The sequence below is a fragment of the Notolepis coatsorum genome (assembly GCF_963971535.1).
Source record: "Notolepis coatsorum genome assembly, chromosome: 4".
Lineage (NCBI taxonomy): Eukaryota > Metazoa > Chordata > Actinopteri > Aulopiformes > Paralepididae > Notolepis > Notolepis coatsorum.
This window is the reverse complement of record NC_140168.1, coordinates 17,981,580-17,998,965: the sequence shown is the minus strand read 5'-3', so window position 1 is coordinate 17,998,965 and position 17,386 is coordinate 17,981,580. Positions and strand designations below refer to the sequence as shown.

At 43.1% G+C, this 17,386-nt stretch overlaps 2 protein-coding genes across 2 annotated transcripts in view; one reads left to right on the top strand and one right to left on the bottom strand.

Moving 5' to 3' along the window:
- Positions 1-3,629, bottom strand: part of rpap2 (RNA polymerase II associated protein 2) — an 82,986-nt gene extending 79,357 nt beyond the window's left edge. The window contains exon 1 of the mRNA XM_084311861.1: positions 3,583-3,629. Coding sequence (XP_084167987.1) covers positions 3,583-3,619 — 37 coding nt within the window. The 5' untranslated portion in view covers positions 3,620-3,629. The remainder of the gene's footprint in view (positions 1-3,582) is intronic.
- A 616-nt stretch (positions 3,630-4,245) lies between these two features.
- Positions 4,246-17,386, top strand: part of glmna (glomulin, FKBP associated protein a) — a 49,971-nt gene continuing 36,830 nt past the window's right edge. Inside the window, exons 1-3 of the mRNA XM_084313649.1 lie at positions 4,246-4,287; positions 15,546-15,624; positions 17,146-17,271. Of these exons, the coding sequence (XP_084169775.1) occupies positions 15,586-15,624; positions 17,146-17,271 (165 nt within the window). The 5' untranslated portion in view covers positions 4,246-4,287; positions 15,546-15,585. The remainder of the gene's footprint in view (positions 4,288-15,545; positions 15,625-17,145; positions 17,272-17,386) is intronic.

Below are 17,386 nucleotides of genomic sequence, written 5' to 3'. Positions count from 1 at the left end.
AAGGGACAGAGCAGGACAACACAGAGGCTCTACAGGAAGGGACAGAGCAGGACAACACAGAGGCTCTCTACAGGAAGGGACAGAGCAGGACAACACAGAGGTCCTCTACAGGAAGGGACAGAGCAGGACAACACAGAGGCTCTACAGGAAGGGACAGAGCAGGACAACACAGAGGCTCTACAGGAAGGGACAGAGCAGGACAACACAGAGGCTCTACAGGAAGGGACAGAGCAGGACAACACAGAGGTCCTCTACAGGAAGGGACAGAGCAGGACAACACAGAGGCCCTCTACAGGAAGGGACAGAGCAGGACAACACAGAGGCTCTACAGGAAGGGACAGAGCAGGACAACACAGAGGCTCTACAGGAAGGGACAGAGCAGGACAACACAGAGGTCCTCTACAGGAAGGGACAGAGCAGGACAACACAGAGGCCCTCTACAGGAAGGGACAGAGCAGGACAACACTGAGGTCCTCTACAGGAAGGGACAGAGCAGGACAACACTGAGGTCCTCTACAGGAAGGGACAGAGCAGGACAACACAGAGGTCCTCTACAGGAAGGGACAGAGCAGGACAACACAGAGGTCCTCTACAGGAAGGGACAGAGCAGGACAACACAGAGGCCCTCTACAGGAAGGGACAGAGCAGGACAACACAGAGGCTCTACAGGAAGGGACAGAGCAGGACAACACTGAGGTCCTCTACAGGAAGGGACAGAGCAGGACAACACAGAGGCTCTACAGGAAGGGACAGAGCAGGACAACACTGAGGTCCTCTACAGGAAGGGACAGAGCAGGACAACACAGAGGTCCTCTACAGGAAGGGACAGAGCAGGACAACACAGAGGCCCTCTACAGGAAGGGACAGAGCAGGACAACACAGAGGCTCTACAGGAAGGGACAGAGCAGGACAACACAGAGGCCCTCTACAGGAAGGGACAGAGCAGGACAACACAGAGGCTCTACAGGAAGGGGCAGAGCAGGACAACACAGAGGCTCTACTAGCCCCTTTCGTGACTTTCGGTTTGCAAGCCTGTGGCTTTTGTGACCGGAGTCACTTGCCCACCCGCCCCGATCACCCAGTAGCGAAACGACCAAGCGTCGTCAAGGGGCTCGCGGTGTGTCAAGAATACATCAGATCTGAATTTCAAAGATACCCAGCGTACAATATGGGTCTAACACAGCTTCACGATGGGGTCTGGAAGCTCGGAGTTGCTAATAAACAGTTTAAAACATTGTTACTCGACGAGTGGTATTTACAGACCGAACGTCCATCTCCGCCGTTGGTGTCACAGCTAGGGCTGACCTTCGAAGCTTTTTTTGGCAATCGAAGCTTCGGGGCCGAGCTTCGATTTTAATTCGAAGCTTCCAAAAAAAAAGATTTTTTTTTTTTTTTTTTATATATATATTTTTTTTTAATATTTTTTTATTGTTTATCTTATGTTGTGGGACTTGTACAGCACTTTCGTAAACGTTGTTGTTTTTAAATGTGCTCTATAAATAAAGTGGGTTGGATTAATTAATTAAGTAGCCCCTTTCGTGACTGACGCATCCAACAAGGTGTCACTCGGCTGTGTGATTTAATTCAAGGTGGATCGCTGTTGTCGTTTGAACAACTTCAGATTTCATGGGAACTACCAATCCCCCAAATCAAGAATGTTTAAGATGAATGAAGTACGATTTTGATTATTTGAAATATGGCCTGTGTAGACTAAACTATGCACAGAATTATGTCAGTCTACAAGGTCCGGATTCTACATGGTCCGGCAATGTAGACCTTGTAGACTCCACTACAGACCAATTATCAGTGAATGTTCATGCATTTTTAAGAAGGGCAACTTCCACAAAAAAACAAAGAACTCACCAAAACATCTCAGTAGCACCTTATCTAAATGTTATATTTCATATATGGAGATTCATATTTATTTATGTATTGCATGCATTTCTACATTTTATTTCCTATTTTGTTTATTCATCCCAGTATCTTTCTTTCTTATGTGTGGAATTCTACAAGGTGCGCGCACACACACACACACACCTACACACACACCTACACACACACACACACACACACACACACACACACTTACATTTAGCTGACGCTTTTATCCAAAGCGACTTACAAGTTCTGTACGACAAGACAGCAAGAAGGGTACAACTCTATCAGCTGAGTAACAATGTTCATCAAAGTGTTGCGTGTTACAGTGTAGGTTAGTTTATTAGGACAAGTGCATGACAGTAAGGTTAGTCATGGTTAGATTTTTTTTTTTTTTTTTTTATCATTTCAGATAATGGTTGAAGAAGTGAGTCTTTAGTCGACGGCGAAAGATTGGACGGGATTCGGCTGTCCTAACTGGGATGGGTAGTTCACACACACACACACACACACACACACACAAATCGAAGTAAAAAAAAAAAAATTGAAAAAAAAAAAAATTATTTTTATTTTTTTAAACTTCGATTTTTTTTTAATGTTCGAAGCTTGTGCCATCGAATCGAACGTTCGAAGCTTCGAAGCATTTAAGACAGCCCTAGTCACAGCGCATGCGCACCATGCCGCGTTCACGTTACTGGGAAGAAGCGGAAGAACCAGAGGACATCTCGTTGCTACCATAGATATATATATATATCTATGGTTGCTACAACTAGGAAGCCTTCACGCTTTGACTCTATATATATCTATGGATGAAACGCCCACATCCATACTTCCGCAATTCGTGACGCGAAGTGGGAGATATGGGGTCTATAAAAGAATCCCATATGTCCTAGTAGGAATTACCACTAGGAGGCTGACGTGAATGGTTTTTCCCAGTCGGAAACTGGTTCTTCCGCTTCTTCCCAGTAACGTGAACGCGGCATGGTTCTTGTCTAACTCCAGGGAAGATGTTAAATAAGCTAATTTCCAAAAAAAAGTGGAGTTCCCCTTTAAGCCGAATCTGGGTTTAACATGATTTGTGAAACTCCCTGACCTTTGGGAAGTATTTTGACAGGTACATGGGTATCTTAGTGGTGTAGTGCATCTTATAGACCAGGCGCATTGCAAGTTGCTGTACTCTGCCATCTACTCTAAGGAAGGGACACTACCTGAACTAGTACTAGTACTAGCAATATGAATTGAAAATGGGGGACCCTGATGTAACAAGACAAACGTCTTTCTCTGGTCTGCATCCCCTTAACAATTGTGTGTATTGAGCCGTACTGTATTGTACCCATTCCACAATCTGTTAAATAAAGTTTTCATTCATTCATACTTCCCTAAGAGGATATTAATAAAAGAACACTTGACTATAGTGTTGTTTTTATATAATCCCAGCATGTAACGCGTCTTAGGGTATGCAGAAAAGCGCCATATAAGTCTGACATCTTATTATTATTATTATTATTATTATTATTATTATTATTATTATTATTATTATTATTATATAGGTAACGTAACGTAAACAGTCAATTCTGTTTCTTTGAAAGACGAGCCGTTTCAAGTGAACGTTAGTTAAGTGAACAAGTTATTTTCACTTTTCATTCTCCGGATACATTTCCCAGTGCCTGCTCTGTGACTGGGAACCAGTTCTGCGTGTAAACAAACCTATTTTCTGCGCTTTCTTCGTCCCCCCGCTCTCCATGCTGCTCCCTGTTCTGCTTATTATTATTATTAATATTGTTACCTTTGACCCCGTGACGTCACTAGGTCTACGGCGAGTCACAGGGACCAAGTCACTCAAAACACTTCCCGAGGTGAAGGAAAGAGTAGGGTCGAGCTGCAGCGCCGGAGAATCCTCTCGAGGGGCAAGCCTTGCGCTGTGCTTGCTCACTACCGCCATCTGCTGGGATGGTGTCAGCAATGCATTGATATTATAGAGCACCGCAACTCTATCGCCCTGCTCTAAAGATAAACTCTAAGCATAACCGACTTCGAAAGCGGGCCTAAACATAACCCGTTCGAAACAAGGCGGACATTAATAAAATGTTCAATCAATCAATCAATCAATCCAATAACACACGCTCACAGGCTTGCCCCTTGAGAGGATTCTCCGGCGCTGCAGCTCGACCCTATTGGAAGGAAATGGACATTGTAGGAGGTAAAGGATACCAGAAGATGGCGGTAATGCCCCAAACAGTTGGTGGCCGACCGCCGTAAAACCCAAGTAGAAGAAGAAGAAGAAGCACATTGTAAAATAGATTGTACAGTAGGTGGCGTTATGCGCCTCTTGTGATCGCGACCCGCCATTAAACCCATCGAAGAAGAAGAAGAACACTTCCCGACTGTCTTTTTGTTTGATTCCGTTGACATGTAAGTAACGACATTTACCTTATCTGTTCAAATGCTTTTTTTTTAATCACCAACAACAAACAGTTATACGAGCACGAAGATATGTCTTCTTCTGAATACTAGGAATGATAAAGAAGACATTAAATAATAATAACACTCATTATCTCAGCTTGGCGACCTCGCCCACTATAGCTGTGAAGCTCTGCGTGGTGTAATTCATCTCATTTCATTTAATATCAAACCTGCTTTATTTCAACCCGTGAGACACTGAGGTTACCCCCAATTTACAGTGAGGACGAGCTGACAAAACAAGACACAGTTCACCAGCAATACCATAGATATTATATACGCAGGGAGGGTTAGAAATTAAGATTTTTTCCAGGGCTTTTTTTGCCCCCCTTAATTGAGTTTCGGGGGCACCGCATTTTTTTGATGAAATTTAACAAAGATTATAAAACATTGTCGATTGATTGATTGAAAACTTTATTAACAGATTGCAGAATGGGTACAGTACAGTACAGCTCAATACATACAATTGTTAAGGGTATGCAGACCAGAGAAAGACTTTCGTCTTGTTTACATCAGGGTCCCCCATTTTCAATTCATCATAACATATGACATACATGTATACATATAGACAGTACTATACTACATCTACATCTATACATTTATGACATACCAGATTTGCAAGTACAGTACTGTTTGTGATACAAAAATAGTCCAGAAAAGAGAGTATATACATTTGATGTAGAAACTGTACATTGAAGGAGGTTGGGTGGGTTGGGTAGGGGACACTGTACAACTGTACAAGCAAAACTGTACATTGGAATATTGACAACCATACTTGGTAATTTACTGTACATTGGAGGGGGTTGGGTTAGGACATTTACAGGGGCCAGTTTCGAATTGCAGTCTCCTGTAGGTGTTCTTTGAGAGCGTTTTTGAAAGTGGGTAGTGATTCACATTCCTTTACAGCTTTGGGTAGGGCGTTCCACATTGATGTGGCATAATTGCGAAACGTGTTTAGTCCCTTGTTTGAGCCGAATCTGGGTTTAACCTTTATTTGTGGAGCTCCCTCTGGTGTTGTGATCGTGGTATTAACTGACCTTTGGGAAGTATTTTGACATGTACATGGGTACCTTGGTCGTGTAGTGTATCGTGGTATTAACTGACCTTTGGGAAGTATTTTGACATGTACATGGGTACCTTGGTCGTGTGGTGTATCTTGTAGACCAGGCCCATTGCAAGTTGCTGTACTCTGTCGTCTACTCTAAGCCATCCTAGGTTGTCAAAGTGGGCAGGGGTGAGGTGGGTTCTAGGAGTAAGGTCAAGCAGTAGTCTGACCAGTTTGTTTTGAGATGTTTGTAATTTTTTTTAGCGCCTTTGAGGTGCTTTGGTACCATGAGGTGCAAGCATAGTCGTAGTACCCTTAACACTTTAAGGACCGTCCAAGTATATATACGTGTTTCGGTGCCATGCGTTGTGGACCAGAGCCACGTATATAGCCATGGCAAGTTGTTATTGTTTTATTCCATATTTATAACGCTATTAACGTCCGCGATCGAGATGCATGACCTACCCACATATTTGATTTTCGAAACATGCAATACCGGCCAGATCCGCTTAGGGGCGCCATCGCTCCACTGCAGAATCATTGAGGGCGATTGTAAAAAAAAAAATCTTTTACAGTCTGTGGGCGGATCATATGAGCCTCGATTCCAAACGAAGACCCTCCATCTTTGATCCCGTTATCGAACGCATATTTCAGCCTGGAATAATGGGATTTATGATTAGCCAATGGACATATCGATCTACCAGAATCCGATGACTAATGAAGAAATGCTGCCGGCGATCACATGGCCTGACGGTAGGATACTATTCCCCCAAATTACAGCTGGATTGGACATTGTTTTAAAACCTAACGTGATTGATCACTGACATTGGCTACCTGAACGCACACTGCATTGCTAATCAATAATACTAATCGGTGTTCCCCGCCGCCCCCATTTCATCCATAGATGCTCTGTAATAGTCCGGATGCTACGCAGTTTGTTTTATTTCATTCGTATATATACAGCAGAAATGGCGTTTGATATAACGGCGCCAACGTTTAGCCTATTATCTAGCTTCCTGGAAAAAAGACGAGACGAAAAGCGCGATAAACCTTATATTCACGACGCTATAAAATGACAACCAACCGATGGATTTTTATTTTCTTTAAGCCATTATGAAGGCACGGTTTATGCACTCAAGTGACAATGAGAATGGACAGATAGCAATACTATAAATTATATATATAGCTCTTAGAAAGTACATCGGTTTGTAAACAAACCTCTGTCCTCTGAGGCATAAATCGCCGCAAGACTGTGGTCGCCAAAGTGTTAAATGAGTGCTCCTGCCAGAGTCTTCAGGGTATTCTTGTTTACCAGTGAGGAGATCCGGTACAAGAATCGAGTTCGTTGGTTGACTTTTTTTATTACATTGGATGCCATTTTGTCACAGGAAAGATTTGCCTCTAGGATGGAACCCAGGTAGGTAATTTCTTCTTTCCTTGTGACAATATTGTCACCCACTGTAACTGAGAAGCTGTCGGTCTTGCTGAGTTTGTTATTTGAGCCGAAGAGAATGGACTCTGTTTTGCCCATGTGTAATGATAGTTTGTTATCAGCGAGCCATATGCAGATTTTGCCTAGTTCCGAGCTGAGGGTTTTTTCAACCTGTAACTTGTTCTTGTCAGAGACCAGCAGGGCTGAGTCGTCCGCAAACAGGAACATAAATTAATTAGGAACAGTAGCGGTCCTAGTATGCTTCCTTGTGGAACACCACAGCTCACTGTGAGGAGGGGGATAGGGTACCGTTTACCTCCACCATCTGTTCTCTCCCCTCCAGGTAGGATTGCATCCAGCTCACTGATAGACTATCAAAACCAATTGCTTTTAGCTTGTCAATCAGAATGGTGTGATTGACAGTGTCGAAGGCCTTTTGTAGGTCCAGCATGACCATGCCGCAGTATTTGCCCGTGTCCACCTCTTGTTTGATGTGGTCGTTTAAATAGAGAAGGCATGTGTCAGTGGAGTGGGATGTTCTGAAGCCAGATTGGAATTCGTAGATTAGATTTTTTTCCGCGAGGTACTTTTCGACCTGTTCGTATAAAAAAATGTCCATGACTTTTGAGATGGAGGTAAGGATAGAAACAGGGCGGTAGTTGCCTGGGTCTAATTTACTGCCCTTTTTGTGCAGGGGTGTTACTCTCGCAATTTTGAAGTCCTTGGGGACGTGTCCCTGTTTTATGGAGAGGTTTATTATGTGTGTGATGTCTGGGGTGATGGCGGCTGCTGAGTCTCTGAGGAATTTGGAGGGGATGTTGTCATGGCCAGTGGCCTTGTTAGGTTGGAGGGCGCTCAGTTTTTTGAGTACCTCATCTGTTGTTACCATTTCCAGTTTGAAGTAGTCTTTGTGGATCCCTAGGTTCTTGTAGTATGCTACTATGTGTTCTACCCCATAATGCCCTGAGTGGGAGGGTAGTTTGTTTACCAGTGTTGTGGCTATGTTTGTGAAGAAAATGTTTAAGTAATTGGCTACATCCAGCCTGTTTGTGATGAGCGTGTTGTCCGTCTTTATGTTTATGTTTGAGAATCTGGTTTTAAGTTTTTTACTGCAGCCTAGTTGATTATTGAGTAATTTCCAAAGTTCACGTGGTTTGTTTTTGTTTTCCTCAGTTTTGTCATTGATGACTTTTCTTTTTGCTGTTTTGATCATGGAGTTTACGTCATTTCTTAGTCTGTTTCTTTCCAGTTTGAGTTCAGTCACGTGGGCTTGGAGTTCACTGCTCGTGCTTTTGGTAAGCTATGACTGACTTTTACGAAACTCAGAGCATTTTTTGTCTCTGGTTTTCATAGCGGTCAGTATTTCAGTGTGCATCCACGGCTCAGCGCGATTTTTTTACCCTGGTGGTTCTTAGGGGGGCCATGTTGTTTAGTATTGTTGAAAATTTGGTTTTGAAACCAAGCCATGTTTCTTCAACCAGTGTACCATTGAGCTCATCTGACCAGTCCAGACTCTCCAGTTCAAGGTTGAAGGCCTCGCTAGAGTAGGTTTTGAGGTCTCTAGATGTGACTGTTTTGTGACAGCCAGCCTTTTGTTTTAGCTTTTTGCGGGTACAGAATATCATATAATGATCACTTAACCCGCATGCTATAACCCCTTTATTGGAGATATTGGACTTGTCAGAGGTCAGGATGAGGTCAATGGTAGTCTGAGTTGACTCACATACACGTGTGGGTTGGGTGATTAGCTGGCTGAGGACGTGCAGATCACAAAACCTATTGAAGGATTTGAAGACTCTTTTTTTTACAGTCTTCGTCCCTATGTTTGATAACGTAATGTTAATGTCTCCATATATAGGGCTCTACGCTAACCTTTTTCCCAAGGAGCACATACAATTTAAATAAATAAAAATTTAGGAGCACACAAAGAAATTTAGGAGCACAGTGAAAATTGTTGCTCTGGTGGCAAACCATGTTTCCCCTCGGGGATTAAGAAATAAACCATACCATACCATACACATATATACTGTAGGCTACCGTTACTTCCTGTCATTGGCATACTTTTTTTTTTTTTTTTACTAACATCTTAGTGCCTCATTAACCTAGGGATTAAGGATACATGAAGTATTAAATACACCATAATAATATTGAGGTTTTGATCCATAGAAAGGTCTGTGCTACACAATTTCAGTTAGCTTAGATTTATTGTCCTTTAATTTTGCACTTATGACATTAGTTGCTTGCCGTTTAATCAACATCGAAAGACCCCCCACTTCCTCCCAGACACCCATTCCAAGAGCCTGTTCGCTTTCCAGGTCTCTCTCTCTCTCTGTCTGTCTGTCTGTCTGTCTGTCTGTCTGTCTGTCTGTCTGTCTGTCTGTCTGTCTGTCTGTCTGTCTGTCTGTCTCTCTCTCTCTCTCTCTCTCTCACACCTTTGTAAAACACTCATGAGACCACAAAAAAATGCCATTGAAAACAATATGTAAAGATATATAAGATGATATATATACACATATTGTTCACACTATGCCTATGGTGAGGCATAAGACATGGTGTTTACACATTCAAGTGGTTAGGGCTGGGCGATATAACGATCGCTATACTAACCCGTTTGGCTGGGTTGCGGGGAGGGAAGTCACAGGTGGGAATCTGGCGTTGTGGACAGCGACGCCTACAGGTCAGGTCTGGGCGCTTGCTCAGCGGAGGCAGGACCTGATGAAGGCAGTGTGACCTCCCACGCGTTACACTTCACCAATGAGAGTCCTCGCTGCCGGGTGAAAAAAGAGTCACTGGCTGTCGCCGCGCGTGTCGGAGGAAGTGTGCGGATGACTTCAGGATTCCCTTGTACCGACCAGTAGGAGAACATGCGCACAACAAACGGGTAGGGGAGGGGGGGAATTGGCACAACGACTAAATTGGGACGGGGAGAAAACAGAGAAAAATCGGAGAAAGAGAGGATTAATAATCGATATCGGAAAAAAAGAAAAAATCGATTTTTTTATTTATTTTTGTTAAACCCAGAGACAGTGGACAGACTTGTCTTTCTTGCCTGTAACTTAAAGTAATGGCTTTGCTTGTCCAAATGACAATACTGACCTAATTGAGATTTAGTTTTCTCTTGTCCATTTATTTTGTTTGCTTTCTAATGTAAAATACAGTTTGAAACCGTCTGTACACAGTAGGCTATGTGTGCTAGCAGAGCTAGTCTCCAGTCACGAGTCATGGTGCACATGTGCGGTGACGACACATGTGCAGTGACGACAAAAAATTGCTGCAAAATAAACATACATCTGTTATATATATTTTTTTAAACTTATAACAATATCGATAATTATGGATATTGCGTGATATGATATTGTTATCGATATCGTTATCGCGATATCATTTTTGGCCATATCGCCCAGCCCTACAAGTGTTTTTTTTTTTATCCACTTTTTCTCCCATTTTTCTATTTTTCTACCATCCCAATTTTCATATCGTCCAATTCAACCCTCCCCTGTCTTCGAACGTTGTTTCTTGCCTCCCACAAGCCAGCTGCAATGTGGACTAAGTCATACATAGCACGAGTCCCCTCCGATACTCGAGGTAACAGCCGTTGCATCTTTTCACCCGCGCGGCTCGATCTTTCAGCGTCGGGGGTCTGGGCTTTGGAGGGGCCCCGCCCCCGTCGCTTCTTGATTCTACTGCGCAGGCGCACCAACCGACCTGTAGGAGTCGCTGTCCACAACGCCCGATCCCCACCCTTCAGTTTCCCTCCCCGTAATACGGCCAATGTGTATTACAGGGTTCCCACGGACCTGGAAAACATGGAAAACATGGGATTCATGGGATTCATTTTCCAGGTATGGAAAGGCATGGAAACTGAGCAAAAGTGACCAATTACATGGAAATAGAAACAGTTGTCCTGGAAAATTTTATTGGATGATGTGTAATAAAATGTAACTATTGAGCACAGAATTAACATGAGTTTATAAAAACCCTTTACACGTGAACAGCTTTTACTGTAGATATAAATGGATGATCCCATGTTGTAGAGCATGCTCTTGGCATCCTATATGGTATATTGGATGTTGGAATTTGATGCAGGCAGCTTGGTGAGCCAATGGAGCCTTGGCATCTACAGTGAAACTTGAGTGAAACTTCTTATGCAAGTTTATCCTCAAATGTAAGTAGCTGTGTTTTAACTGTGTGGTAAACCTGGGTTTATCAACGTTAGTTAGTAAGCAGTGCAATCTTGCTAACTAGCTAGCCAACGTTAGCTCTCATAACGAGCCAGTTAGCCAGCGCCAGGTACAGTAGCTAGCCAACGTTAGCTCTCATAACGAGCCAGTTAGCCAGCGCCAGGTACAGTAGCTAGCCAACGTTAGCTCTCATAACGAGCCAGTTAGCCAGCGCCAGGTACAGTAGCTAGCCAACGTTAGCTCTCATAACGAGCCAGTTAGCCAGCGCCAGGTACAGTAGCTACCAACGTTAGCTCTCATAACGAGGCAGTTAGCCAGCTCCAGGTACAGTAGCTAGCCAACGTTAGCTCTCATAACGAGCCAGTTAGCCAGCGCCAGGTACAGTAGCTAGCCAACGTTAGCTCTCATAACGAGCCAGTTAGCCAGCACCAGGTACAGTAGCTAGCCAACGTTAGCTCCAGGGGCGGGGCTAGGGGGTGGCTACTTGGGCTCAAGCCCCGAATGTTTTCTGAAAAGCCCTGAATCTATTTAAAAAAAAAAAAAAAAAAAATCTTTTTTCTGACAATTCATCATTGTTACATGAAAATATGTTTGCACCAGATTTAGCAGAAGCTAATTTCCATTTGTGGTCTATCCAGCTGCTAACTGTATTTGAGTGAGTTAAGTCTTGGTGTCATGGTAGACTCAGACCTAAGCTTTAAATCACAATCAACAAGTTGACAAAAACTTAATTCTTCCACCTTAGAAACATAGCTAAAGTACGGCCATTTATAAATCAAAAGGACGCTGAAAACCAGATCCATGCCTTTATTTCAAGCCAACTCGACTACTGTAATGCACTCCTTACCGGCCTCCCGAAAAAATACGATGATAACTATTTTATTGCAATGCACTATTGCATTATTTTATTCTATTTTACTAACTATTTTATTGCACTGCACTATTTTACTTTGTATCAGTGAATCATAGACGCCTGGCCATAAGAGCATTCGGAGCATCTCTGCTCTCCCACTATTGAACTTGGGGGAGCAAAGGTATGCTCTTGCTCCACCACTTTTTGATCATATGAAAAATATGATATACCCCCCCCCCAATATATAAATCTAACCATAACTACGTTATGGTTAACTGAGTTTTATAGTGAAAAGAGCAGCTTTATTGGTCAAGATTGAAGGCTCTATATTGCAGGAAATTGCACGTACAGGTTAATTAAATTCAAAAAAAATCTGCCGCTTGCCTGCAAAAAAAAAGAAAAAATTAGAAAATAAAAAAAAATAAAAAGACGGGCACCTATCTGGGCTAAGCCCCGGATCTCCTATAATCCTAAATCCGCCCCTGGTTAGCTCTCATAACGATAACCAGTTTGATTTACAAAAGCTTTTACAAACGCTTTTACAGAGTAAGAGTAGTAGGGGTGAAACGATGCAACCTCACAACGATTAATTTCGATTATGATTACGAGGAGTTGAGAAGAGTAGGAAAAGAAGACAGGAGCGGACACGAGGGGAGGTGTGGAGAGGAGGACAGGATGAGATAGGAGAGGAGTGGAAGAGAGAACATATATCAATCCCAGTGCTCATGTGTTCCAGTTCAATAAATTGTTGTTCATCTACAGCTTGTTGCATTATTTCATGCATTGATATTATCAATAAGACATAATCTCTAAGCATTTACAATGTAGACTTGACTGGTACATCTTTTAAATCAAGTAAGTAGTCAGGTGTCCTAGGGGGTTGTGTGTGTGAGGGGAGGGGGGGCGCGGATGGGGGCGGAAAACTTCAGGGGCCTATAGATCATCACTTAATATGGTACCTGGAAAATCAGGAGGTAGTATGGAAAAAAAATTCAAGGCAAGCGTGGGAACCCTGTATTACTGTGGACGACCAGCTAAACTGAAAGCAATGTGGAGAGCGGGGCTCGAACAGGAGGCATCCTGTTTGAGCCCAGTCTCCAGCATTCGTTGCGAGCGCCTTGCCCACTGCGCCACGTAGCCGCCCTAAGCCCTACAAGTGGTTATAGTGTAACAGAGTATTTTCTGTTTCCCAAATAATAGATTCTTATCAAACTGGTGAACTACACACGCCTGTAGCCCCTAAAGCTGCTAAAATACACATTTTGTTCACTGTTTTGTTTCTAGAAGTAGAGCAGGTTGATTGATTGATTGAATAGTTTATTGATTTAGAATGGAAAATCACACATATACATTTGATCACAATATGAAACGGGTATACATTTCTCCATTTACCAATAGGATTCCAATAAACACAATAAAGCCATAGGCTTGTTTCCATTGTGGTCCTTGGGTTGGAAACCCTATAGTATTACTCTCCCCAAAACCAAGACTTCTCCCCAAGCAGAAACAATTTATGAGTAACACATACCTAATCCCATTATGGGCGGTAAGTGTGTACACAAAGTTAAAACACAGATATACACATTCTCTCCTCAAGTAGATGTTTTTTTTTGGGTTATCAATGAATACATTTTTTACATGTATTAACTCTAGAATTGCCACAGTTATCTACAATAGCAACGATAAAGAAGTGCCAACCACATATTATTATAATAATTCATCCAGTTTTCTTTTAAGTGTTTTGGTTAATCAGTGTTTACCAATCGTTATCGTTTTTTTTGTTCCAAGTGTTATTTTTGTCACTAACCAAATAATAAAAGAAAAAAGACATTTAATCATATTAATCACTTTATTCAAATTGAGGATTTAGTTTGAGGATATAAAAAATAAAAAAATAAACAGAATTTATAAAAAAAAACGAGAATATCTTTTTCATTTAAATTGTTTAATTAAAAACGAATGTTCGAACATCCGTTCGAAAAACCCTGACGAAGTTTGAATAACTTTATTCAAATTGAGGATTTAGTTTGAGGATGTATAATAAAAATAATAAAAAAATAATAAATCTTTATTTTTTATTTTTTTTAAACAAAGGTTTGATCGTCCGTTCGAAGAACCCTGACGAAGTTTGAATCCCAAAAACAGGCTTCGGGGACAGCCTTACCAAACATATTATTTATATTATTCAAATGTAACTCAAACATGTTCCGTTGTGATGTCACAGTATGATGTCATAATAGAACATTCTAGAACATTTGTGATGTCACAGTATGATGTCATAATAGACATTTGTGATGTCACAGTATGATGTCATAATAGAACATTCTAGAACATTTGTGTTCTATATCTATTCAACAATTCTCTCGGAAGAGCTCATTGTGCATCTTGAAACAGGACTGAACAGTACTGAACAGATAGACTAAACAATACATAGACTGAAACCTGCCTAAACAATACATAGACTGAAACCTGCCTTTCTCAAGCAAGGTGCCTTGCCGACTGTTTTGCTGTGGAAAGGTGAGTGTCCACAACGGCTAGCTAGCTGTTCTACTTGAATACTGTTATGTTAATAATTATTAATAATGTTAATATTGAATCAGACAATATTGAATACTGAATGTTAATATCAGGCATGCGTTGCTCATGGGACGAGATTGCACTCCGTGCAGAGTAAGATTTGAGCAAAGATTTGAGCAGAAGCGCGTGCACGCACACAGGAATGCGCTGCACTCGCCAACTCGCTATAAGTACCCACCTGCATCAATGTCCATCTCTACCTACCAACCCGTCTGTTAACCTAAATCGATGTCCATCTCTACCTACCAACCCGTCTGTTAACCTAAATCGATGTCCGTCTCTACCTACCAACCCGTCTGTTAACCTAAATCGATGTCCATCTCTACCTACCAACCCGTCTGTTAACCTAAATCGATGTCCGTCTCTACCTACCAACCTGTCTGTTAACCTAAATCGATGTCCGTCTCTACCTACCAACCTGTCTGTTAACCTAAATCGATGTCCGTCTCTACCTACCAACCCGTCTGTTAACCTAAATCGATGTCCGTCTCTACCTACCAACCTGTCTGTTAACCTAAATCGATGTCCATCTCTACCTACCAGCCTGTCTGTTAACCTAAATCGATGTCCGTCTCTACCTACCAACCTGTCTGTTAACCTAAATCGATGTCCGTCTCTACCTACCAACCTGTCTGTTAACCTAAATCGATGTCCATCTCTACCTACCAACCCGTCTGTTAACCTAAATCGATGTCCGTCTCTACCTACCAACCTGTCTGTTAACCTAAATCGATGTCCGTCTCTACCTACCAACCCGTCTGTTAACATAAATCGATGTCCATCTCTACCTACCAACCTGTCTGTTAACCTAAATCGATGTCCATCTCTACCTACCAACCCGTCTGTTAACCTAAATCGATGTCCATCTCTACCTACCAGCCTGTCTGTTAACCTAAATCGATGTCCGTCTCTACCTACCAACCCGTCTGTTAACCTAAATCGATGTCCATCTCTACCTACCAACCTGTCTGTTAACCTAAATCGATGTCCATCTCTACCTACCAACCTGTCTGTTAACCTAAATCGATGTCCATCTCTACCTACCAACCTGTCTGTTAACCTAAATCGATGTCCGTCTCTACCTACCAACCGGTCTGTTAACCTGCATCATTGTTCTTTTAGGACTGGAGCCTCAGCCTAGTGGTCTAACAGCAGAGCAGGCATGGCACTGGATCAGCTCAGTGATGTGGTTCAGAGATGTGTAAGTCTCAACGGACAGTCCATCTATCTATCTATCTATCTATCTATCTATCTATCTATCTATCTATCTATCTATCTATCTATCTATCTATCTATCTATCTATCTATCTATCTATCTATCTCTATGTGTCTGCCTGTGTCTGTCTGTCTCCTTCCATCCTTCCTTCCTCCACCCTTCCCTCTTTTCTTCATTCATCCTTCCTTCCTCCATCCTCTTCCTCTTATATAATCTTTCTAAATCTCAGTGAGTGACCATGTGACCCGAGTCTTATCTGTTCAATGCATGGATTCGTCTCACCCAATGTCACTTCAATGTCATGTATGTTGTGTATGTCATAAATGTCACTATGAATTGAAAATGGGGGACCCTGATGTAAACAAGACAAAAGTCTTTCTCTGGTCTGCATCCCCTTAACAATTGTTGTGTGTATTGAGCCGTACTGTATTGTACCCATTCTGCAATCTGTTAAATAAAGTTTTCATTCATTCATTCATTCACCCCCCCTTCCCCTCATGTATCTCTCCATCCTTCTCTGCTCTCTGTATCTCTCTCTCTCCATCCTTCTCCCCTCTGTATCTCTCTCTCCATCCTTCTCCCCTCTCTGTATCTATCTCTATCTCTCTCCATCCTTCTCCCCTCTCTGTATCTCTCTCTCCATCCATCCTTCTCTCCTCTCTCTGTATCTCTCCTTCTCCCCTCTCTGTATCTCCCCTCTCTCTGTCTCTCTCTGTCTCTCCTCACTTTCTCCTTCTCCCCTCTCTGTATCTCCCCTCTCTCTGTCTCTCTCTCCCCTCTCTCTCCCTCTGTCTCTCTCCCCTCTCTCTGTCTCTCCTCATGTCTCTTTCTCTCCCTCTGTCTCTCTCTCCCCTCTCTGTCTCTCCTCACGTCTCTCTCTCTCCTTCTCCCATCTCTCTCTCCCATCTCTCTCTCCCCTCTCTGTCTCCTCACTCTCTCTCTCTCCCCTCTCTCTGTCTCTCTCTCTCCCCTCTCTCTCCCTCTGTCTCTCTCTCCCCTCTCTGTCTCTCCTCACGTCTCTCTCTCTCCTTCTCCCCTCTCTCTGTCTCTCTCTCCTCTGTCTCTCTCTCCCCTCTCTGTCTCTCCTCACGTCTCTCTCTCTCCTTCTCCCCTCTCTCTGTCTCTCTCTCCTCTCTCTCCCCTCTGTCTCTCTCTCCCCTCTGTCTCTCCTCACGTCTCTCTCTCTCCTTCTCCCATTTCTCTCTCCCCTCTCTTGTCTCTCCTCACGTCTCTTGCTCTCTTTCTCCCCTCTCTATCTCCCTTCTCTCTGTCTCTCTCCCCTCTCTGTCTCGCTCTCTCCCCTTTCTCTCTCTGTCTCTGTCTCTCTCCCATCTCTCTCTGTCTCTCTCTCTCCCCACTCTCTCCTCACATCTCTCTCTCGCTCTCCTTCTCCCCTCTGTATCTCCCCTCTCTCTCTCCCCTCTCTGTCACTCCTCACGTCTCTCTGTCTCTCTCTCCCCTCTCTGTCTCTCCTCACGTCTCTCTCTCTCTCTCTCCTTCCTACAGCAAGCGGTCTCAGACCACAACTACAGTACAGAGGACTATGATGTGTTTACTATCTCAGGACGGTCCTGTCTAGAGGAGGGCCACAGCACCCAGGTCCTCAGTATCATCGTGGACGAGAAGAATCAGGTAAGGAGGAGCGTCTGTGTGTGTGGGAGGTGTGTGTGTGTGTACCTGTGTGTGGGGTGTGTGTACAGACACACACCACACACACACAGACACACACACCCACACACAGTGTGTG